This window comes from Peromyscus maniculatus, chromosome 5 (genome assembly GCF_049852395.1).
Source record: "Peromyscus maniculatus bairdii isolate BWxNUB_F1_BW_parent chromosome 5, HU_Pman_BW_mat_3.1, whole genome shotgun sequence".
NCBI classification, from domain to species: domain Eukaryota; kingdom Metazoa; phylum Chordata; class Mammalia; order Rodentia; family Cricetidae; genus Peromyscus; species Peromyscus maniculatus.
In genome coordinates this window covers 16,695,001-16,719,362 of record NC_134856.1, presented here as the reverse complement: position 1 = coordinate 16,719,362, position 24,362 = coordinate 16,695,001, and the positions used below count along the sequence as shown (strand labels likewise).

Here is a 24,362-nt window from a genome sequence, read left to right as displayed (position 1 = left end):
ATAGTTCCATCTGGGTCTTGAGGAAACAGATGTTGCCCTTAAGTTGGGAAATAGGAAGGAAGTCTATGGAAGCGACTGCAGACTTGTGGATGGGAATTAGGAAGAGCTCCAGGGAAAGGCCTGAGGCAAGGAGGGTTTCCTGGCTGAGAGAAGACCTGGAGAGAGTCTTTAGGAAGGGATGCATCTGAGGTTAGAAAGCCTGGCCCTTTCTGTCTGCCCCTTTACCCTTCCAGTATTGTGCTTCTGCTGACTGAGCCCAGCAGGGAGGCTGAGCCTGCCTGACTTTGTCTTAGGGTATCTGCCTCCCAGCATCAAGAGCTAAGAGAAGAACATGGATCTGACTAGGGAAATGAGTGGACATGGTCTGTACCGTGTTCCATTTCCCCAGGAAGGGAGCAACAAGATACCTCGACTGAGAATTTGCACACCTGGGTGTGGAAGCCGCTCTGGTGGAAATATGAGTGTGTACCTTCCTTGATAGTAGATCCATACTTTCAAACCATGAACTTCTGAAGATCAGATATACTGGCCTGGATGACCCTCAGTGCAAGTCATCTCTGGATTTTTTTTTTTTTTTAATGAGCTCTCAGCCAGTCCAGGCTGATCTCAAACCTGTGATCTTTCTGTCCCCAACTCCTCAGTACCGGAGTTACAGATAGAGTCTACCAGGCTCAGCACCCATCTCTGGAATGTTTAAATGATCCTCTCTCTGTGATTAAGAATGTTCCTAGGATCTTGTGTGCTGATGGGCCCAGGGGTCTGGGAGGCTGTGGGTCTGTCTGTTTCAGAGAAAGGGAGGCTGGCCTGGTTTGAGTTCCTGGTGGTCAGATAGTATCACGAATAGATGCTTGTTGTATAGGAGATTCCTGGGCTGCAGTAATTCCTGTCCATAGGCTCAAGCTTTGGGCCTGGGAAGTTGTGTAGCTGTGAGCTGCTGACTCCAACACCAGAAGTCTTACCCTGTGAGAATATGTAAGAGTCAGCTTTTTGTGCCTTGCGTGGTTGCTGTGGATGGATGGATGTCCCTCGGGGATCCATGTGTTGGGAGGTGTCGTCTTTAGGAAGTGGGGCACTGTGGGAAGTCTGTAGATTATTGGAGGTGTGTCCTTGTAAAGGGTTTTAGGAGCCCCCCTCGTTCCTTTATGCTTTATTCCCTGGCTGGAGATGTATACTCTTTTCCTCCATCACCTTCTGGTCATGAAGTGATGCCTCAACACGGGCCCCAAAGCAATAAGGCCAACTAATGGACTAACATCTCCAAAAATGTGTGTCCAAGTGAACCTTTGCACTTTACAAGTTAATCACCTCAGGGATTTACATTAGGAAGAGAAAGCGGATTTGAACGCAGCAGTTAAAGCCTTGACTAAGCTCCACTGTTCTTAACCTATGTACAACCAAGAAATGGTTGGCATTTCGTGTGTGTGTGTGTGTGTGTGTGTGTGTGTGTGTGTGTAGCACAGCCACAAAGAGGGAGGAACGAAAGTGGAAGGGAAGGAGGGGCAGGCTTCGCTCCCACGGTGTGAGTCTGCATCCTCCCCATCCTCCCCACTGGAAGGGTTTCCATGCCAACTGAAATCCTTGTCTCTAAGAAACCCTACTTGCAAAGTGCTCCTGTGCAGGCTTCTTTAGACTCTGCTCTCTCTGCCTCTAGGGTGATGGTTTCAGTTTCCTGTTCCACTCAGAGAGAGAGAGAGTGCACAGGCGCAGGCCCGTAGAATTAAAACAAGAGCTCTGTGAAAGGACTTCCCTTATTAGCTCCGGCTCACTCTGCTTTCTTTTATCTGCTCTATGTCAGCTTTCAAATTCTGCTCAGGACCTTCAGAATCGTCTGTGGGACTCACTAATAAGTCATACAACCTGCAGCTTGAAAGCCATTTCTCTGAGAGCCGAGAGAAGCCTTGGGGAGGCGGCACAGTGCTGGGCTTAGGGCAGGCTGGCAGTCGGACTGCTTAGGCTCACCCCTTTCAGCACTGGGCAGCCTCAGCCAAATCAGGTCACTTATTGGTGCTTCATCTTCTCTCTCTGGAGGACATAACGTAGGATCTACTGCGTGGGCTTGGGGTGAGAGTAGTGATGTTACTGATGGGAAGTCCACAGAGCAATGCCTGGTACATGGGATGTACTTGTGATTTCAGGGGGCTCTTCCCTGTACGGTGCTCAGGGGCCTGTATGGGCACAGTTTACTGAGGATGGTCATTTCTTTCTTGCAGATGAAGGGAGCTGCAGCTAGCAATTCTCATTGTTTGAATGAGACTGCCCCCATAGGGGCAGGTGTTTGGACACTTGGTCCCCAGTTAGCAGTGATGTTTGGGGAGGTTTAGGAGGCACAGCCTTGCTGGCAGAAGTATATCACTGAGGGTGGGCTTTGAGAGCTTCAAGACTCTTGCCACTTGGAGTTCACTCTCTTTTTGTGCTTACCATTGAAGATGGATGCTCCATGCTTTGGCCACCGTGCCTACCTGATGCCATGCCTCTCTGCCATGATAGATGCCTGTCCTTCTAGAACCATAAGCCAAAATAAATTTTTGCTTCCATTAAGTTGTTTTTTGTTCATGGTGTTTTTATCACAGCAATAGAAATCGAACTTGGACAGTTAGTGAATAGCTGATCCAGGTCAGGACATCCAGACGAGGGGGACTAACACCTGAGCTGGTAACTGTCTAGTCAGGACTACTCAAGTTTGCCTGATGGTAAAGAATGGTGGGCATGGTTGTTAAAGTATACAGGTTTCTGATTTCATTGAGTACAGGTTCCTGGGCTGTCAGTTCCATGTAGGGGCCTGAGAAGCTGTACTTTAGGAAAGCTTTCAGATGACCTTGTGATCCAGGGTCCCTAGAGGAGATGGAGGGGCTTGCCCACATGCAGGCCTTTGATGGGCAAAGGGAGGTGAGCAGCGCTCATGAACCCAGGATGTTTCCAAGATTTGAGCCGCTGTGTTTCATCTAGCGGTCTGCCATCTGCTTGCTAGGTGGTTCTGTCCTGTTCTGGCTGCTTCTCCCACGGGTCGGTTCCTTTCCACCTCACAGCCTTATGTGGGATGATTGTCATGGTCACTACCCTTTTGCAAAGATGGGAACTGGGCTTGGAATTAACTCCATGGCCTCTCAAAGAGGGGGCTCAAGGTCCCCCCACTCCTTGGACTGTCCCCTACCATCAGCTCTGGCCAGGGATTTGGAGGAGGGGTACAGGGTGCTTTGTCCTGTTTCCCAGAAGCACAGTGAGGTTGTCGTTTGGGAGGTGAGAGTCTCTTTGGGGGCTTCTCTTACTAGCTCTACTTTTAACTGAATCCATGTCTTTTTCAGTTTGCGAGATAACAACATCTCAGATCGAGGTATCTGCACACTCATTGAGTATGCTCTTCACTGTGAGCAGCTGCAGAAGCTAGCGTGAGTCGGACTGGGCATGGCCACTGAGGCAGCTATGAGTGGGTGATGGGGTGGACCAGGTGTGACCTGGCTGGAGGATGCAGGGTGGCTCCTGGGAAGAGAGGAAGACACCCCGGTTAGCTTGCTGGTCATGTGCTTTGTTTCCATCTTCCCTGGAACCCAGCAGGCTCTTCAACAACAAACTCACGGATGGCTGCGCCTCCTCCATGGCCAAGCTCCTTGCACACAAGCAGAACTTCTTGTCACTGAGGTGAGCGCTGACTTCCCTTGTTATCTGGGTCTGATGTTCCCCATAGCTGAGTTCAGGTGTTCTGGTCTGGACCGTGGGGTGACCCACAGTGGCTGGTGACCCTTGACTGCGTCCAGAAAAGGGTCTCGCTTTGAGCTTGTTTCTCAGATGCCATGGCGTGCTCTGCACTACTGAGGCTGAGGAGCTCCTGTCTCTTGGACGTTTGGTCCCTAGGGTGGGGAGTTTCCAGGTCTTTCTCCCCACTCAGTGTCAATGAAGACTGCACATTCTTTCGGATGCACACCGAACCTATGCTTGCTGTCACAGCTGTGGTACCCAGTTGCTGAATTGTCCCCAAAGCTTCCTCAGCTCTCATCAGGCAAGGTTTGAAATTCCACCCAGAGATCAACAGATACACCCCAAGTCCCTAGTGCCTCTCTCTCAAGTCTCTCTCTCAGATAGTCATGCTTCTTAAGATTTGTGAGGCAATAGCAAAGACAGTGAAGAATCACTTATTATTATTATTATTGTTATTGTTATTGTTATTATTATTATTTGCTGGCTGCCTTTGGGGATGAGGGATGCCATTTTAAAATTTGGTCATTTAACTCATCTCAGACGGGCTACAAAGGCCAAGGTCACAGGTACTACTTTGTATAGAAAGCTCTGTTCTACTGCCCCCCCCCGCCCCGCGCTCCCCCAGACTCAGCAGTCCAGGGAAGTCTGTGGGTTAGCATGGGCTGTGGGATCCAGAACCAGAGGCCTAGGTTTGTGACCAGCAATGGTGCTTTCATTTGGCTGAAAGCAGGGGCCCTGGAGCTAGGTTGCCTTCTGGTTTTAATCCTTATTAGCTGCATGACCTTGGGTCAGATAATGTTTTTGTCCCCATCTCTTTTCTTAAAATGGGGATCATGGTTACAGCCATCTGAAAGGCTGTCACGATGGAGTTAACATGCATAGAGCTGGTACAGTACATGCTTTATATAGTAAGCTCGGAGACTGAAGGATCGTGGGTAAATTATGTAAGCTTCCAGCTTGCGCATCCTTATGTTAGTTCAGTCCTCAAAGAAGGGATTATATGAGCAGAAAATGCCCACGGGTGGGAAAATGGGGAGGGAGATGTGGAGGCTGGGGGCTGACCCTGCTTGAAGAAGATGGATGGGAGGAAGTATTTTGGACTCTGGTGCAGCTCCGAGAGAGTTCATAAAACCACTGGGGTGCTCTCAAACCTGATTTGCCCAGCAGAGGTCTTGGGGTATTTTCTTGGTACCACATGCTTCCTGGAATGAAATGGTCACACCTACCCTAATATTGCTGTGAGCTAGAGTGGCTTAAAGTGCCTTGAAAAGATGAAATTGTATTGTATTTATTCCAGAAGGCTCGTCTTGGGTGACAGCTCTGGACTATTGTGGGGGGAGGGGACTAGATCCAGCGATGTTATAGCCTGTGATCTTGTCCTTGCTAATTACTGCAGCTCGTGGGCCCCACCTTCCCTCCTGCAGCGGGTTTGATGTCATGGGGGAGGGGCGTACCGGGGTGTAGACTGAGGATGACTGAAACCAAGAAGCAAAGATGGGTCAGTTTCCTAGGGAAACCAGCTCCCAGGACAGCTTTCTGCTGTGACCCCTGCCCAGGTCTATTTGGAAAAACCAAGTCCAAGTGGGCAGGAACCAGGGTGGGAGTCAAGATGTCAGCAAGCTCTGCAGATCAGCATGCCACTGCCACGCCCCAGGAGAGGCCAGGGACCAGCGGGCTGCACTTCCATTGAACTCGTGCGTCTTCCTTTCAGGCTGGGGAACAATCACATTACGGCTGCTGGAGCTCAGGTGCTGGCCCAGGGGCTCAAGAGCAACACCTCCCTGAAGTTCCTGGGGTAGGTTGGGTTCAACGATGGGGGGTCCACATGAAGAAATGTGTGGCTTTCAAAGACTTCAGGGCAGGCGAGCGCTTCACCTGAAGAGCCCACAGGCAGCCGTGGCTCCAGATGGAAGGGTGGGCTGGGGTGAGCGTGGGTGGTGCTAGGCTGCTTCTGAACTGCCTCTCTGCTCACCTCCTCACCTGGTAAGGAGGAAATTCATGGTCTAGAAGTAGGAGAGGGCTGTGCCTTGAACTGGGGATCTGAGCCTCCTAGTCGTCAGGGGTGCTCAGGACTGGGCTGCCCTCAGAAGTACTCTGTGCTTCTCAAGGACACCAGGGACAAAATGACACATCTAATGTGCTTCCAAGGGACGGGTCAGTTGTCAAGAACTGGGGATTGAGGAATCCAAGATGCAGGAAGAGAAGAGTAACTATAGGGCCCGGATGTTTTGACTCATTGCTCTGGCAAGCTAGTTGCCCGTGAAGTCTAGTTGCCCGTGAACTCAGTGTGAGGCAGGAAGGAGACCGCTCATCTGAAGTCAACACCCTTTCTAGCTGTGTTAGCAGCAACAGAGTATACACAGAATGAGGTCTTAGCCCCATGGGGCTCCCTTCTGCCTGAGGTCTCACCAGCCACATCTGGACATTTATGTCCCATTTAACGGTTTTTTTTAAAGACATCTGTCTGGGCCAGGGATTGCACCAGGAACTCCAACACTCACATGGGATGCAGACTGTTCTGTAAGCCTGGCCCCTCCTCTTGCTTCACCACATAGTCTGGGCATCTTTCAGACAGCATGGCCTCACTTTAAGAAGAGTTGCGGAGCATCCCGCTGGTTGCCTGGTTCTAGTTCATCTATTTGATGTGCACGTGGGATGTCCCCAGATTTGTTTGTCTCCCTGTCACAGTGCCCGGTGCCCAGAGCAGTGTTCTCACACAGCCACACCTCAGTCCGGACTTAGTCTAATGTATGGGTTAACTTTTGTTGCCGGTACTAACATGTCTGATACAGACAACTTTAGGGAAGATATGTTTATTTTTGACTCATGGTCTCAGGGTTTAGCCCCTTAAGCTTGAGCAGAACATCATGGTGTCAGGAACTGTGGGAGAGAAGAGCTGTTCACTTCATGGCTGATCAGCAAGTGGAAGCAGGATGTAGGAAGAGACCAGGGCAATACATGGTCCCAAGGACATACCCCAGCTGATCTTCTTCTTCTGTGGGCCATACTCCTAGTTCACCACCTCCCGTCAATGTCACATTATGAATCCATCAGGGGATTTATTTATTGGCTAGGTCATACCCTTCACACCATCAGATTGTTGCCGTAAGCACTCTCACTGACACTTGCAGAGGTGGGCTTTATCTCTTAAATATTTCTCAGCCCAGTGAAGCTGGCAATCAAAACGAACTATTTCACGTAGTGAACGAGGGCAGCGGTCTTTGTTCATCTGTACACATACGCATTCCAGGGCAAGTCCCTCAATGTGTGACACTGGGTCAGAATGTGGGAACTGTGTCCAAGCCACAGCGGGTCAGAGAGAATGGCTGGGAAGGTGAAGGAGCTGAACAGCCTAGAAACAGAGGGATTAAGAAGGAGCAAGAGATGAAAAGCTGGCTTGTCCAGCAGGAGTTAGCATTGTTCTGGGTAGTTACACCATTGTTCTGAGAACAGTTAGAGACTTCTGGGTGAAAGCTACCAGGAAGCAAATCTGAACTAAAACTAAATCTGGTGAAAGCTATCAGGAAGGAACAATTCTCAACCATGTGAACTACTACTGAGGGTGAGTTCCCCATCACCGAGGGGTGGGTCCAAGAGCTGAGAGTGAGTTCTCCATCACCCAAGAGTGGGTCTACCAACCTTCAGTACTGAGGGTGAGTTCCTCTTCACTGAGGGTGGGTCCACAAGCCTTTATTAAGTCTGTAATGTCACTAAAGGGTCTAAGTGGAGTTTGATCATTTTACTAAGAAGGTGGTGGTAGGTCTATTTTGCTGGGACCACTGATAACTCCCTGGGGGTAGAGTGGCCCCACACAAAGCACATCAGCACATGTCTGAAGTATACCCTATTGACTTCTCAGGTTTTGGGGCAACAGTGTGGGTGACAAAGGTACCCAAGCCCTGGCTGAAGCTGTGGCTGGTCACCAGAGCATGGTGTGGCTCAGGTAAGCTGTAAGGTGTGTCTTGTCTTTGTCATAGGGGGAACTAGGTCCTTGGGATGGTTTTGAAGGTCACTGAACTTTGTATGCACTCCCTTGAATTAGGAAGTGGAGTAAGGAAGAAAGACCATTGGGTTTGGGACCAGGAAACTTGAGGATCTGGGGGTGAATTTGGAGGTGAATCACCTCCTTTTAGGGCCATGATTCCCTGTCAGCAAATTGAAGGCTGTGTGTGAGTTGAAACCTTCACATTTTATCTTTTTATTTTTTCTCTTTTATTAGATTTTTAAAATTTATTTTACATACCAACCACAATTTCCCCTCCTCCCTCTCATTCTGTTCCCTCCCCCTATCTCCTTTCTACTGCCCCCCCCCCTCACACCTCAGAAATCCTATTTTATTTTAAGGACCTGTTCTAGTCTACTGAAAATGGCTGCCCAGTTGGGGGAGGGTTTGTAGGCTGCTCCTGGCCTTAAGGGGCACTGTAATCAATTAGTATGTCTAAGACGGGGGACACTATTCGAGTGTGTCATTTGCCCTTCAAAGGTCAGTTCTGACTCATGTTTATTCCATGGTTATGTCCAGCCTGGTGGGGAACAACATTGGCATCGAGGGTGCCCAAGCCTTAGCGCTGATGCTGGAGAAGAACAGGTCCCTGGAGGAACTCTGGTGAGCTGAGAGGACTCCCCGGCTCCTGGGAGGCGGGGACTGGTCTTTATTGATTGCATAGCCTCATTCATGGGAGGTTGCATGGGTAAGCTAAGCCTGGATGACTGATCAATTGATTTTGGCTTTGAATTGTGTGAAGCTGGCAGAGCCTGGCTTCACTGCTAGTTCTTTTTATCGACATGGATATGTTGGCTTGCTGTTTCACTTATTGCCTGCACATGCCACAGTGGTGAAGACCACAGACTCTGGAATCAAGTGGGTAAACTAAAGTAATCCCCAGATGACAAGTTTCTACCTGTGAACCGAAAGCAAGAATGCTTCCAGCTGGAGATAGGCGCTTTATGAATTAAGGAAGGGGCTGGGCGGTGGTGGCGCCACACGCCTTTAATCCCAGCCCTCGGGAGGCAGAGGATCTCTGCGAGTTCGAAGCCAACCTAGTCTACAGAGCGAGATCCAGGACAGGCTCCAAAGCTACACAGGGAAACCCTGTCTTAAAAAAAAAAAAAAAAGAATTAAGGAAGGTAGTTCTGGTAGAGCTTAATATATGCCTGCCATATGTACATGCTTAATATAGCCGCTGCCATATGTATGTGCTTCATAAATGCTACGGCTGTGGCGGTGGGGTTGCTGCTACTACTGCAGCTGTCAACATCTGCAACAGGTAGAAGTACCGCGAGGACTAGTGCCTGGGAAGCTTAGTATTGCAACGTGAGTTTGAGTTCTTCGGAACACTGGCTGTTAGAAGGGGAGTGGGGTTTGGGAACATGGAAAGAAGAGCCAAAAAGTGTGCTTCCAACATGGACAGACCTCAGTTACGTGTCCTGTAGATGCTGCCAGTCTGCAACTCCAGGGGAGTCTCTGCAGTGCCAGACTCAGCAGTAAGAGGAAATACTGAGTGACTTCTCCAGGAAACAGCAAAGCGTAGACACTCAAAGGATCGCCACCAACACAGTGTGGAGGTGCTGTGTGACGAACTTTTTCTGGGGAGGTGTAACACCCACGTCTGCTCACCCCGGATGTCATAGGGAGCCCATGACATACCAAAGTACGGATGCCACCATAGTCCAACTTGGTGGACCCTGAGTATTATTGGGGTGACTTACAGGAATGTGGGTAAGGGGTCACTTAAGGAGTAGAAAAGACTCAAAGCCCACCTCAGCATGGGTGAGAGCACACAAAGCTGGCAATCTGGAGCCCACTGCCCAGCCTGAAGGCAGCTCAGTGGGTTGGACAGTGTCTTTTCCAGGTGTCTCAGTTGGTCTAAACCTCTTCCAGGCAGCTCGGCCATTTTCTGTTTCTTCCAGGCAGTTGGTCTGGTCTCAAGAGCCTTCTTTTGTAGCTCAGCTTTGTTCTCTGAGAGGGACTTGGAGCTTTTGTTGTTTACACTGGAGTGTGTGTGTGTGTGTGTGTGTGTGTGTGTGTGTGTGTGTGTGTAGTGAATCTGATCAGTTTCAGGGACTTCCTGAAGCTATTTTGAGTTGTTTACCTTTCTGTTGAAGGAGCTTTAGGGTGGAATGTTTTAATCTAGGAAGAATATGGGAGGCCTGCTGCGGCGTGCTCCTCGGCCAGCGAGGAAGAACGACCACCATGCGAGGATCCTTCTCAGAACACACTTTATTGGAGCGCCTCTTGATTAAGGGAGAGCGGGAGGTGAGGGGCCCCGAGGACTCAACTGCAGCTGCTTATAAAGGGAATCGGGCAAACGTGCCGTACTATGATTGGGTCCCGCCAGAATGCTAGCACGGGGAGCCACGGGATAGGCTGAGGACATAAGGCCAATTACCATACTCGTGCATCATAGCCAAATATGGAGTTGTTTACAGCTAGGCTCCCAGGAAGCCAGCGCCATCTTTGAATAGCGGCTCCCTACAGCCTGCCCTCACATTTTCCCCCAGGGTACTCCTGAGCAAGGAGAAATGAGGAATATGTAGATAGAAATATAGAGGAGAGACAGATAGAAACACAGGATAGCTCAGGAGGGCCTGAGTCAAAAACCTACCAGCCCCTTCTGTCTCTACTAATGGGCTTTTAAAGGAATGCCAAGGGATGGAACAAAAGACCTCCCCCCAGCAGAGCCAAGTGCAGACCATCCCAAATACCTGGTGATGATGCACATGGTCAAGCCATTCTCTAATACAGCCCTGCTGTGTAAAGCAAGCTCAGGTCTCACTAGGAATCCCTTGTGGGCTCCCACAGAAGAAACTGTTGCACAACACTCCACTTCTTTTTTTGGCTCTTACGTCCTTTTTGTCGCCTTTTGCAATGTCTTTGAGCCTTGGAGGAGATGATGATAGATGTCCACCTTTGGCTAAGAAATAGGCCACCATGCCACAGTAACAGTGACTTGTTCTTCGGAGCTTCACTGGTGGTCATGAGCTGAGGCTGACAACAACAGTGATCTATGGGCATAAACACGGGTTTAGAAGACAGCTGGACAGGCACACTACATCCTTCTAGAAAAACCATAGAAGTTGTTTTCTGATGGGGACCCATGACCTCCTCAGCCACACTGGATTACAACACCAGATGTGAGCTCCCCTTTGTGGAGTGGTCTTGAAAGCATGTGCCTGCAGCGTTTTCAGCAGTAGGGTCTTACTGTCTAGTTCTGGCATGCAACAACAGCAGTAGCAATGTTTTTATTTGAGGGTCCTCAGGGGCTTTCCTGGCCAACAACTCACAGGGATGTAGCCCACCTCTGGTACTGGGGTTTGTATTCAATAGCATTACAGCCTCTGGAAGCCTGCCTGCCCTCCCTCCCCCGCCCCTCCTTTCTTTCTTTCTTTCCTCATGTAGGGTATTTTTTGGATTTAAATGCTTTAGCTGTTGGTTCAATTCCTGGGTGATGCTCAGTGGCTTTAAAGGACACTGGTCCTAGGACAGCCTGTAGGACATTAGTACTAGTGCTTGTGGACACCACCTTTCACTGTGTGAAGTATGGGTGTCATCTTTGTTGAGTTTGATTTTGTGCCACACCAGAAAGCAGTTTGGTCAGGAGGCCTTCAATCCAGCCCTTGGTTGGGTAAGCTGATTTTACAGTCCCCGGGGTGGAACCAGTTTTATATACCTCTTACAGCTGCTGGTCAAGTGATGTCTACACAGCTTTTGTTTCTTTTTATGACGGACGCCACAACTCTATGGAACCATTCGTTCAGGTCGTTTTTGCCAAAGCCGTCAGTTATAGCCTTTTGAACTCTTGGTGATCTCCACCAGAAAGGGACACTGGGGTAGGGGACATACTACTGTTTAGCCTGTTCTACAAGGATCTAAGCCCCTTGAGCCTCTCTGTCCCAATCCTGTATAACACTCTTTATCAAGTTATACAGAAGACAGACAGCTTAGGTGAGATGGGGTATGAAAGCCTGCCAAAATCGCTGGGTGTGGTGGCACATGCCTTAAATCCCAACACCCGGGAGGCAGAGGCAGGTGGATCTCTGAGTTGGAGGCCAGACTGGTCTACAGAACAAATTCCAGGGCAGCCAGTGTTACGCAGAGAAACCTCGTCTCAAAAAACAAAACAAAACAAAAAAAGAAAGAAAGAAAAAGAAAAGAAAATCTGCCAATGTCCCAAGAGTCCCCAGGATGCCTGCCGCTTCTTTACATGTACAGGCACCAGCTGTTGTAGGATTCTATCGATAACATTGCCAGGTATAATACATCTTACCAGACCGTAATTACACAAGAATTTTATAGCTGTGTTGGACCCTTGCACCTGGTGCAGACTGAGCTCCCATCCTTGTTCCTTTAGATTCTACCTCTATGTCTCTCTAATGGCTTTTCAAATCTGTAAAACACTCAGGGGTTAGCATCATGTCATCTATAAAGCAAAACCTTTTCCAGAAGGCGGGGGGGGGGGGGGGCCCGCGGGGCAGGGAGTCAACATCCTGAGCCACCATCCCAAAACAAATAGTGAGGTTATAAAGATACTTCGGTGAAGCACTCAGAAAGTCTGTTGTCACGTGTTCTCAGGAAGCATCAGGTGACCACAGAAGTTCACAACTAACAAGCTACTAAAGTTGAACATAAGCCAAGGTTAATATTGCATGGAAAGGTTCCATCCACTTATATTGGTTGCTTCCTCCACAGATCAAGGTAGGGGGCAAATCATGGGTAGGAGGCACTAACCTAATTAGCTCCCTGGACCCTCAGTCATTCTCTGTGAGTCATTATGTTTTCACACCCTGGAGCTCTTCACAGAGCCTTCCCATGTCTCTCTGCACTGGATGAACTCAGCGGGCCTGACTTAATCTGTTCAGATCTGCGTAGGGTCAAAGGTGAGGGTAGCCCTGCTCACTTCTGCTGCACCTGCTGGATCCCTGGGTCGGCACCGTGGATGCAGCGGTAGCTGTTGCCTATCCGTTCACTGCAACCTGGCTGGGCAAACCATCTCCTCCACCCTTGAAAACCTTTGGCTGGAGGGAAATGTGCTGGCCTGACTCTGGGAGGATAATTACCCACCCTGGGGCAGACCCACCCTGGGGCAGGCTTGGTCATCGTCACCTGTGTCCTTTTCTCACCAATGTCTTCTGTGAACTGCTCCTTGGGCTCCAAAGCCTCCCAGTATCATCGCCTTAGCTCACAGTGTGGCGTCTTATTATTTTTTTCCTTAGAAACCGCAGCTTGACACAAATCTTGTCACATTAGTTTCTGAGTAACCCAGACAGACGTTCCCTCCTTCTTTCATTCATTCATTTATCTACTTTTTAATTTATTCTCCTTTGCTTCATTCTCTCGCCTTACAGACGCTTTTCACATGCTGGTCTAAGTCACTGAGATCCGCTAAAGCCTTCTCCCTACTGCATAAAGATCTTGCCCCACCAAAGGGCTCAGCAAAGCCACTGCGGCTCAGACCAGCCCCGAGGTCCATGCTGGAGCAATTGTTTCTTTAACTCCTCCGTGAACACAGGTCTGGCTGACCCAGTGAACTGGGGTTCCAACACAGCTTCTCTTATTCCTAGTTCCCCCAGTAATATCTGCCCCTCCTCTGTGGTCCCCCAGTTCAGGATATTATGGGGACTTCGGGTGAGGATAAGCAATTGTTCTTAGGGCTTTAATAAGCCAATCCATCAGGGACTGATTTCCTTCAGACAGTCGCAGGTTATGCAGCCTTTGCCTTAAGGAGGGATGGGAGGTCACATTACACAGTGTTTCTGCCTCCACAGCAGTCAGACTGATCCCAGCCATGTCCCACGGCCTCAGAAGCCAGGCCGAGACGGGCTCTTTCATTGTTTGTTTCAAAGTTTTCCCTATGGAAGCAGTTTAAGTGTTGAGTATTTTCTGATCACATTAGTTTTTGCACTGAACCACTGTTAATGCCCACCCCCATCTGTAGGTTGGATTACATTTTTTTTTCAAATTTTTTTTTTAACTAAAAGTTTGGCTTGAGGGGTATCTTAATCGCTTTTACCCTTTCTTTCTTAACCTCTCGTTTATCTAATATATCTTACCAAGTCAGAGGCTAACTGGGAGGATGCTAATCTCATCTCCCTTTCTGGTTGCAATTGTTCCTTTGTATTAGCAAATTTCTGCTTGGCCACTAAATTGGCCTCAGATATATTTCTAACCACACACAATGGAGGCCAGGCAACCTTGCTTGCTGACAGTCTTGATCCTTGTGTGTGCTGATCTCAAAGACTGCAAGATTTCCTCTAAACCTTCAACTGTTTTCAGGGCATCTCCATATTCACTTGGGGGACCCCACTCATCAAGCAGGCATGCCAACCCACACCACACAGACAACTGCCACCCTGGGCTTCCTCCCACAGACACTGCTAACCCTGATGGCTCAGCCTTAGTTGCGTGTCTCACAACCCACAGCATGAACCATGCAACCGCTGTCCTAGGACAAAGGCACACTAACGCACACCATACAGGAAGGGACAACTCTATAGGAAATTCTTTTGGATCTTGTGGATGCTCCCCACCCACCTCAGGCTGCTTAGCAACAGCCTCCGTGGCATGTCTTGCTATCCATAGCTAGGAATCTGCACTCACTCCTTCCCAACTCATTTTTGGTTCTGTCATGTCCCTGGTCAGGTGCCAATTATGCTGTGTGACAGACCTTTTCCTGGACAGACACAACACACACATCTATCTACCCCTTAGCCCAGAAAAGGAGCCCATGACAGACCAAAGTATGGATACCACCAAGGTCCAACTTGGTGAACCATGAGTTTTACTGGAGTTACTTGCAGAAATGTAGATAAGGGGCTACTTACAGGAGCAGATGTAATATAAATGTAAAATAACTCCATGACAGCTGCATCACCGAAGCCCACCCCAGCACGGGTGACAGCTCACAGATCTGGGAACCGAGAACACACTGCACAGCCTGCAGGCAGCTCAACAGGTTGAAGGATGAGAGTGACTCAGTTGGTGTCAAACTCTTTTAGGCAGCTCAGCGGGTTTCTACTTCTTCCAGGCAACTTGTCTGGTCTCAGTCTTCTTTGTAGCTTGACTTGCCTGAGAGTCTTCTTTACGGCTGGGCTTTGCTCCTTTGAGTGGGAATCTCAGCTTTTATTGTTTACTCTGGCAGGGAGGAGCCTAGTGAATCCTGTCAGTTTCAGGGACTTCCTGAAGCTACTTTGAGTTATTTACCTTCCTGCTTAAGGAGCTTCTCTGTAGGATGGTATGTTTCAATCTGAGAGGAAACTGTTGCACAATAGGAAGGGCCTGGGACCTGAGGGTGTAGTCTTGATTATATGCTGATTGGGAATTACCCTCATCACTTCTTGGTAGAGAAGCACCTCATTGCATGAGGTATTGCTTATGATTTGTTTTTCAAGACAGGGTTTCTCTGTGTAGCTTTGGTGCTTGTCCTGGATCTCACTCTACACCAAGCTGGCCTCGAATTCACAGAGATCTGCCTGGCTCTGCCTCCAGAGTACTGGGATTAAAGGTGTGGGCCACCACCACCCGGCTGGTATTGCTTGTGATTATGAATGACTGCTTGCCTAACCCTGGCTATAGCAGAGAGTAGGAAATGCTGTCTGTTTGCTTGTTTTGAGCGCATAGCTTCCCACAGCAAAAGGAGGTTTCTTATTAATATATAAGAAAGAAAGGAACATGGGTATTAGATAGGTAGGCCTAAAGGAACTTTAGATAAGTAGATTTAGCAGAGTTTATATGAGCAAAGACCAACTAATGAACACACTGGCACTTAGAATTAGGAGGGGTTCAGAAATCTCCACCCAGCACCAAGGGCAGCACTGTTTACAGACAGGAAAAGGAAGTCATATACAGAAACAACTTGTTGGCAACATTTGGATGTGGTGTAACGGGTGGCCAGCCTGTGACCTGCTGAAGTGTGGCCGTCATGATTGTCTGAAACCAAGCTATTTGCTGCAATATGTTCTTGTTAGGTTGTACTTCGTTTGCATACTAAATTAAGTTGCAGTTTGCTACAAGGAACTCAAAAGTATGGAGGCAAACTCAGGCCAAATTTAGTGTAAGTTAATTCTACCACACGGTAGAAAGCCCCCATCTGTGAGGCTCCAGCTGGCAAAGGTTTATTTTCTTGTGTCTTGGAACTCTGGAGGTAGGCGGGTTAGAGATGTAGTGGTGTCTACGGCAGCCTAGCCAGGGCCTCAACGGTCTCCATGTCTTCGTATGTCTTCATCTCATGATCAAGATAACTGCTCCGTCGGCAGCAACTACTTTTTGTCTTCCAGGATTCAGTCTCTGTATTATACAAGGGCAAAAGGCAGGCAGAGCACCTCCCTTTCAGGAGCATTCCTGGAAGCTTCCATCTGTCAACTTTCCCTGCGTATCCATAGCTCTGTGTGTGTCGCTTGGCCAATTCTGGTTGCAGCAGAAAGCAGGGGATGCATTTTCTTCTTGAAGAACATAGCTTCTCACACCAAAATAAAGTTTCTTGTTAATCTAGGAAAGAAAGCAACAAGAGTATTCATAGCTTTGCATGATGGGGATTTTTATATTGTGGCACTGTGGAGTGAGTTCCCTTGCAAAGCTGTCCCTGGAATTGACACTGCTCACCCCTCTTGTCTTTTCTTATTCTTGCTGAGTATTGGGAGTCTCTAAATGGGGTGGGAGTATAGGTTACCTCCTCCTCCACAGTCAGTGTCGCCAGGATAACTTGACCTCCCTTTTGTTCTTGGCAGCCTGGAGGAAAACCACGTCTGTGACGAAGGGGTGTGTTTTCTCGCAGAAGGACTAAAGAGAAACTCAAGTTTGAAAATCTTGAAGTAAGTACCGCATGATGGTACAATGATGCCCAGCCTGAGGAGGGGTTTTCGGGTCCAAGATCAGGCTCTGGCCAGCTCTGGAACCTCACCGAGGTGTCTGGTGGCGAAAGCTTGCCTTGGTCCTGGGTAGATAAGGATGCCAGTGCTCAGTGCTTACCTGGCATCTGGGTGGTCCTGGGAAACACTGCATGGGGAGAGGGTTAGTGTGGCAGGAAGGGATGGTGACCACAGAGGGTGGCCCTGGGGTTGGTTATCACTGAGGAGATTAGAACTCATGCTGCCGGGGCCTGCAGGAGTTGGCAGAGCATGCCTGACACCTACCCAATGCAAGAGTGGAGTGGCAGGATGTTTATTCTCAAATGCATGCCCTTTTGCAAGAGGTGTGTCTGTGGGGTTGTCTGTTGTCCTGAACTTCCAGCTTACTCCCACGTGGCTGCGCTTGCTCCAAGAGTCTAGAACAGTGGTTCTCAACCTGGGGGTTGAACAACCCTTTCACAGGGTCTCCTAAGACCATCAGAAAAGTCAAATATTTACATTACAGATCATAACACTAGCAAAATTTCAGTTACAAAATAGCAAGGAAAATAATTTTATGGTTGGAGGGTCACCACAACACGCGGAACTGTGTTAAAAGGTCGAAGCCTTGGGAAGGTTGAGAACCACTGCCCTAGAGAGTGGCAGATCTCAGCAAGCAACACTCGGAATTGGAAATGTAAGTTGAGGGAGCGTGGGTGGGCAGGCTGACTGAATTTATCTGCTGTGTGACCCGTAGGTTTCTTCCTTCCTCCAGGGGCCATTGCTGCTCAGGCAGAAGGGCTATTTGGATGGTCCTCTCCAGTGGTGTCTCCTGGTGTGACATGTGCTTTGAGTGCTGGTGTTTGCTCATGCGTGCGTTCATCCACTGGTTGGACAAGGGTTTGCACACTCATCTGTGCATTTGTATAGGAAGTGGTCCTGCCGCAACTCTGTGTCAGGTGGAAAGGACAGACAGAGCAGGCTCTCATTCTCCTGGTTCTCAGATTCTGATGGTGGAGACAGAGGCAAACAGAAGGCTCATTTCTGGCAGGGAGGGAGGTGTGGTTACTGCCAGCTGGACACCAAAGGCCTTCAAGAAGGTGGGGTTTGAATTCAAACTAGAAAGGCTCCCGTCACACTGAGGCCCGGGAGGCACCTCAGGTGCATGGAACAGCGCGTGCTATTGGGGCACTTGGGGACACTTGGTACATCCTTGATAGGGTGTGGATATGGCAGGTTTGTCTTTCCTCATTGCCAAACTTTGCCTCACTTGACCTTAAGGAGGCCAGGCGATGGCGGAAGTGGGGGGTGTCCTGTGTTACCTGATTATTCAGCATCCCAAGTAGTCCTCATTATATCTCTATCTCTATCTCTATCTCTATCTCTATCTCTATCTCTATCTCTATCTCTATCTCTATCTCTATCTCTATATGTATATCTATATATCTATATATATGTGAGGGGACAAAGAAAGAGAAATGGGATGGGGAGAGAGAGAGAAAGAGAGAGAGAGAGAGAGAGAGAGAGAGAGAGAGAGAGAGAGAAAGAGAGAGAGAGAGAGCTCCCACTTCTTTCTTTTCCACTGTCTTCTCTGCCAAGTGTTGGTTGGAGTCCAGGCTTCACAGGCAGACAGGCTCTCCTTGGACAGATGCCTGAGTCGCCTCAAGTGTACAGGGATAGTAATTGGCCCCCTCAGGGGTTCTGAGCATGCACTGACGTAACAGGCAGAGAGCTGGCACACAGGAAAAGCTTAGCACATGCTGGCATTCTTCTTAGCATTGCTTTGATGGCAGATGTGCAGCAGGCCAGTGCTAGGGAGGAAGGCAGATGGGGCAGCAGTTCCTAGAAGGCAAGGCTGGGAGCAGAGGTTTCCAGTGTGGATCCGATCCTGTCCCAGTCTCTGTCTTTTACCTATGTCTCCGTTTGCATCTCTGTTTGTGAGGTACTCACTGTCCATGAGGCGCTGGGCCAAGAGCTCCTGCTATACCATTTTCTGTTCTGTTCTTACTCTCTGGGAGGCAGGCACTTCCTATTCAGACAGACTTGCTGAAGACTGAGTGGAAAGTGGTAGAGGTCGGATCTGAACCCTTGGAAGCCTGGCACTGAACTGTGGGGCTCATCCCTTCTGTCCTTCATGTGTGGCTAGTTTGGGGAGTGGAAGAGGGCCTCTCTTCACAGGAACATTGGCCCTTGTGGATGATCTCACTGGGCTTGTGTGGCAGGTTTCCCGAAACAAGACAGGCGCAGCAGAAGACCAAGTGTTATAGCAGCACGTCTTGTCTGCCTCTCTTCCAGGCTGTCCAACAACGGCATTACCTACCGGGGCGCAGAGGCCCTCCTTCAGGCCCTCGGCACGAACAGTACCATTCTGGAAGTTTGGTAAGGCAGTTGGGGAAACTTCTTTGCCTTCCCAAGCTTTATTTTTCCTACCCATAGATGGGATGAGAGGAGAGAGGAATGGTGGGATTTTGAAGATGAGTTTTGACCCACATTAGATATTGTTCTGCACAGAATAGATTTAGACCTCTGGCTGTAAAGGAGGTCTGTTTCTCTTAAGGAGGGGCCAGTTTTGCTCAAAATCAGAAGTGGTACTGGGTGTGATGGTGTGGAACTGTTATCCCAGTGCTCAAGAGGCCAGGGCAGGAGGGTTTTGTTTTGTTTTGTTTTTCTACACAGGGTTTCTCTGTGTAGCCTTGGCTGTCCTAGAACTCATTCTGAGACCGGGCTGGCCTCAGACTCAGAGAGATCCACCTGCCTCTGTCCCCTGAGTGCTCAAGGCATGCACCACCACCACCTGGTGAGACAGGAAAATTTTGAGCTTTAAGTCAGCCTAGGATACAGAGTAAAAACCTGTCTCAGAAAAACAGACAGACAGATAGACTGACAGACAGAATGAATGAACAAAAGTAGAAAGAAAGAAGGGGGAGGGAGGAAGGAAGGAAGGAAGACAAAAAATGGAGTATTTATTCTGAAACTGGTGTTCTAAGCTGCAAAGTAGGAATGGGGTATGGGTAGATAATGAAAACAAGAGCCCATTACTCCCTTCTGGCCATGACATCTGCGCTTACAGATTGAGGATGCTATATGAGACCCTCTGGACCTTTGAATTCTGGAGATTACGCAGGGTGGGGACTGCAGTATGGCATGGCTACATCTGTATCATGAAAAGCCACAGTTCATGTGTTCATGTGTTTGGAAAAGGCATCCAGATACCACTTGATTTAGGCTCCTATGTCTCATGTAAAAAGCAGAAAGGAATGCTCTGGCTTAACATATAATGAGAGAAAATTACTATTTGTGTGTTTCAGGCATTGACCTAGGTATCAATATTTTAAAACTAAGAGAGTCCCTATGAGTCTGTATTTCAGATCAGGCATATATAGTGGTATATGCCTATAATGCTAATATTTAGGAAACTGAGGCAGGATTGTAAGTTCCAGCAAATCTGGGCAAGCTCCAAACAAAGCAAGCACACGTTACAGTATTTTCTCAAAATTGCTGTCCACTCTGGGGCCCTGTTTTCTCTATCCTCCTGCTCACCCATCCCCACCCCCAATCTCAGACAAAATCTCATGTAGCCTTGGCTGGCTTCAGACTCACTGTGTAGGTCAAGGATAAACTCCTAATTCTTCTGCCTCCCTTCCAAGGCTTGGGATTATAGGTGTGCATCACTGTGCCTGGCCTGACCATTCTCAATGCCAGCCATTTAACCAGGATGGAGGAGAACTTGGCCCTTCTTAGGTGGGCAGACTCTTAGATCTGGCTGCTGACCCACAAGGCCTGTTACCTAGACAGTTCCCATCAGCGCTTGCATTTTGTACACTAGCAAACAGATCTCAAATACTAAAATTGAAACCAAAGCTGAAATCCCCTGGGCTGGGACACTTCGCTTCCTGTGTGATTTCGAAGTCTCGTTGTTGGGGAGGTCAGGTAGTCTAGCATTTGAGACAGCACGTTTGTTTGCTTTTTGGTTGTTTTGAAATCATTGCACAGGCCTAAGGAACGTCCCATTCTGTTGTCCAGTAGACCAGTCTCAGGCTGCTACCTAAGGGTTCCGATGCCCCTTGCTGCTGATGGATGAAGCTGTGTGGGCATGGACTCACTTCATTTGCTCACTTCATTCTTAACAGATGTGATTAGTGCCTGAAAAAGAGCAGCTGGCCCCGGGAGTCTGTAGCTGGCATGGCCCAGTGTTGCTCATCCTGTGGGGTGGTCCAGACAGTCCTGGATGGCAGATGGTAAAAAGAGAACCCCTTCCATCTAGTGAGCCTGGCTGGGACTGAGCATCAGCCCCTCCCAGCATGGGTTTAAGGGTGGCCACTCTCCATGCAAGCCTTCACTCAGGCTTGTCTTCACTCAGCTCTCACTGCCTTTCATCCCTGCAGGCTCCGAGGGAACACCTTCTCCCTGGAAGAAATGGAAACACTCAGCTCCAGTGACAGCAGACTCCTGCTGTGACGTCACAGCCTTGGAGGTTTGGACTCTGGAGGCTGAATAGCTTCAGGCAGTATCCATGTGCTACTCAGGGCTGGACATTTTCCCTGGGAGCACTATAGTCACCTTGTGAGAGCAGAAAAAGGTGCTCCAGTGCCCTCCAGAATTGACTTTTCCCAAGGATGCATGATGGGTGGTCTTGGTTAACTCAACTGGTTTAAGAGACACGTGGGACTAGAGGACCGCATTTCTGTGGGTGTCTAGAGAGGGTCATCATGATGGACAGTAACTGAGAGGGGAAAGGTCCTGACTGAATGTGGGTAGCACAGTCCACTGGGTGCCCCATGGGACGAAGTTGAGGAGGAGGAAGACAGCATATTGCATGCATGAGCCCCTCCCCTTCCTGAGTGAGGACTTCTGTGACGGCTGCCATCACCATGGGACAGCAGACTCCAGCTTCTTCGGCTTTTCAATATGGACCCATCACCAGCGACATTTTAGGGAGCTTCCAGGCCTCAAGCTGATGGAACTGCTGAGGTGTTCCGCTTCTTAGTCTGGGCAGCTACCAAATTCTCTGCCTCTCCAGATGGCCATTGTTGGACTACCCAGTCCTGATGGTGTAAGTGGATCTGAGAAATTCCCTTTCCTTCTCCTCCCCCCTCCCCTCCCCCTTCTCTTTTCTCTCCCTCCTCCCACCCACCCTGTTGGTTCTGTTCCTCAGAAGAACTCTGGCTAATGCACCTGCTTTTGCTTTTTTCTCTTCTAGGCTCTAAGCATGTGATGAACACAGGAGGCTCCCTCTGTCAGTATGTGGCTGGCCTCCAACTGAACGGCCAGGGTTCTGATGGGCGTCAGTCAGATCCATGGATCTCAGGGCCTGTTGGTGTGGAGACCTAGACCCACATGCAAGACACCCCCCTCCTCTCTCTGGAGAGGAATATTCAGGAAGCAGCTCTTAGCTATGTCTGGATTCAGCTTACCCTCTAAGGGCGTCCCACTCTGGTCTCCCCAACTCACTCTGCATGAAGCCCACCAGGACCTCAGCCCAGACAGCAAACATAATACCTATCCTGCTCTCCTTTCTTAACACAAACAACAGCCATTTGCCCCTGGGATGTTCTAGATTTACAAGCAAAACATGAGCATGCTCCAGCTGGGACACACGTGGACTTGGGTTTCCAGTAACATCCATTACTCTGTAGCTGAGCCTTTGGAATCCGTCCATCCCTCAGCTGAAGCTTTTTAGAATTAATCTGGGCCAGAATTTCAAACAACCCCACCAGGCCTGGAGTTGGTGCCTGTGAACCAAACTCTGACAACAGGCTTCTGAAGCATATTCATAAAAGACAGCTCTATTTTATCTGTGACAGAATGCTTTAGGATATAGAGTCAGGGGTTGGAGGTTTGCAGGGGACAAAACAGGGCCCCCCCTTTTTTTTTCTAAGCAATGTCTTTTTGTGTTTTTCAAAATGCCACCTTTGTGATTTGTAAATTACCCAGATTTTACTGCCTTCCAGATCAAGATGTGTGAAAACAGGTTAATATTTATAAACTGCATTGTTTTATTTTAAGTTGGTACTTTTATAGAAAATGTGGTCATGAACTTTCTGTTATAAATAACCACAGAGGTGAAACCGATTGAGTTACCAAAGCTGTGTTCATTGTGATGAAACATTTAAAAATATTCCTCAAACCTGTCAAATCTTTTAAGTACCATGTTCTACAATGAGGGGACAATGCTCTTTTCTATCGGGTAATTTATTGCTTGGTGCAAAGGCAATTCTTAGAAATTGCTGGCAGTCAAAACACATTTGGCTTCAAGTTAGCAGCGTCTAACCCAGCATGAAATGTGAAGCTGTTCCGGAGCCCCATGGGGCCCGTGGGGACAGCCCCCTGGTCCTTCTTTAGTTCTTTCCAAGTGGCTATGGAAGTAGGAGCCTTTTAGCAGGAGGAAGGTGACCATGGCAGGTGTGTGACTGTCCTCTGCCAGCAGCCTTCTGCACTGGCCTCCCTGACACCCTGACACCGTTCACCTGGAGCAGGCACACTGGTGGCTGCTGGCTGTGGGGGAGGCCTGCATCCTTAGAGGTCTCCTGTGTGTCTGGTTTGCTAAATGTTGGGGCCTATTCCTGTGTGTGTGTGTGTGTGTGTGTGTGTGTGTGTGTGTGTGTGTGTGTGTGTCCATGGGCTCTCTTTGTTCCTGGAGCTCTGCCCTGCCTGTGTTGGTGGTACAGATGATCCGGGGAAGCAGGGATGGGACCACCTTCTCGACAGAGGAAATATAGTGGCCATTTGCACAGTGCCATGTTGGATGGTAAGCTCCTCTTCAGTAATAACATATTAACTAGTTATGTCAGAACAATTGGCCGATGTCCTTGTCCTCAAAGCACCAGGGTGAGGACAGAGGGAAGGGTAGGCAGAAAGCAAGTCCGTTAAAAGTGTGTGTATAAAAGAATACTTTTTTATTAAAGTACTGGACGGAAACTGCTATAGCTAGGATTTCAGTGTTCCTCAGAGGCACTGATGCCTTGGTGCCTGGCTTTGTGATGCTGTTGGAGGTAACTGGAGGAGGTGGGGCCTGATGGAGAGAAGTGAGGTCATCAGGGGTCATGCTCTTCCCAGGGATATCAGGGCCTCTGACCCTTTCTGATCTCTCTTGCTTCTTGTCTACCACGAGGCAAACAGGTTCTGTGACCACGTTTCTGCCGTGGCTCACGGTACTGCCGTAGGTCCAGAGATTCTGTGACCACGTTTCTGCTGTGGCTCACGGTACTGCCGTAGGTCCAGAGCAACAAGGCCGAGAGACTAGTGAGCACACATGAGTCTTTCCTCCTCCTGTGCTGCCGTCTCGGGTGTTCATTTCTGCCTCATAGGAAAGCCGAGTTACTGAGAGAGAAACAGAGACAGCAGGGCCAGGGAGCGTTCTTCTGATGAGCTAGGAAAGCTCTGACCTCATGGAAAGGAGCTGACCAGGCCACCAGTGAGTGGGCAGTGGGGCTTTCTATGCCATGGAGCCAACGGCACAAAGACTGTTCAGCCAAGATCCTTGATGTGCAGCAAGCTGAGTAATAGTCCCCAAAGACATCAGGTCACTTGTGTGTGTCTTTATGAGAAGCAGGGTGGTGGTGGTGGTGGTGGTGGTGGTGGTGGTGGTGGTGGTGGTGGTGGTGGAAGAGGAGGAGGTGGTGGTTGTGGTGTGGAGAAAGAGGAGGTGGAGGTGGAGGTGGTAGTGGTAGAGGAAGAGGAGAAGGAAGAGGAGGAGGAAGAGGTGGAGGAGGAGGAGAAGGAAGAGGAGGAGGAGGAGAAGGAGGTGGAGGTGGTGGTATGGTGGTGGTGGTGGTGGTGGGTGGTGGTGGTGGTAGTGTTGGTAGTGTGGTGGTGATGGTGGTGGTGGTGGGTGGTGGTGGTGGAGA

General features: G+C 49.1%; 1 protein-coding gene across 4 annotated transcripts in view; it reads left to right on the top strand.

The window, feature by feature from the left end:
- Positions 1–23,150, top strand: part of Nod2 (nucleotide binding oligomerization domain containing 2) — a 43,231-nt gene extending 20,081 nt beyond the window's left edge. The window contains exons 5-13 of one of the 4 annotated variants that reach the window (XM_076571738.1): positions 3,303–3,386; positions 3,550–3,636; positions 5,405–5,488; positions 7,553–7,636; positions 8,216–8,299; positions 16,417–16,500; positions 18,811–18,894; positions 20,901–21,568; positions 21,716–23,150. In XM_076571738.1, the coding sequence (XP_076427853.1) occupies positions 3,303–3,386; positions 3,550–3,636; positions 5,405–5,488; positions 7,553–7,636; positions 8,216–8,299; positions 16,417–16,500; positions 18,811–18,894; positions 20,901–20,973 (664 nt within the window). In that variant the 3' untranslated portion in view covers positions 20,974–21,568; positions 21,716–23,150. Of the gene's footprint in view, positions 1–3,302; positions 3,387–3,549; positions 3,637–5,404; positions 5,489–7,552; positions 7,637–7,735; positions 8,171–8,215; positions 8,300–16,416; positions 16,501–18,810; positions 18,895–20,900; positions 21,569–21,715 lie in introns of those variants that run through there. The other 3 variants (XM_076571740.1, XM_006971773.4, XM_076571739.1) reach the window with 3 other exon arrangements.
- Positions 23,151–24,362: the final 1,212 nt, after the last annotated feature.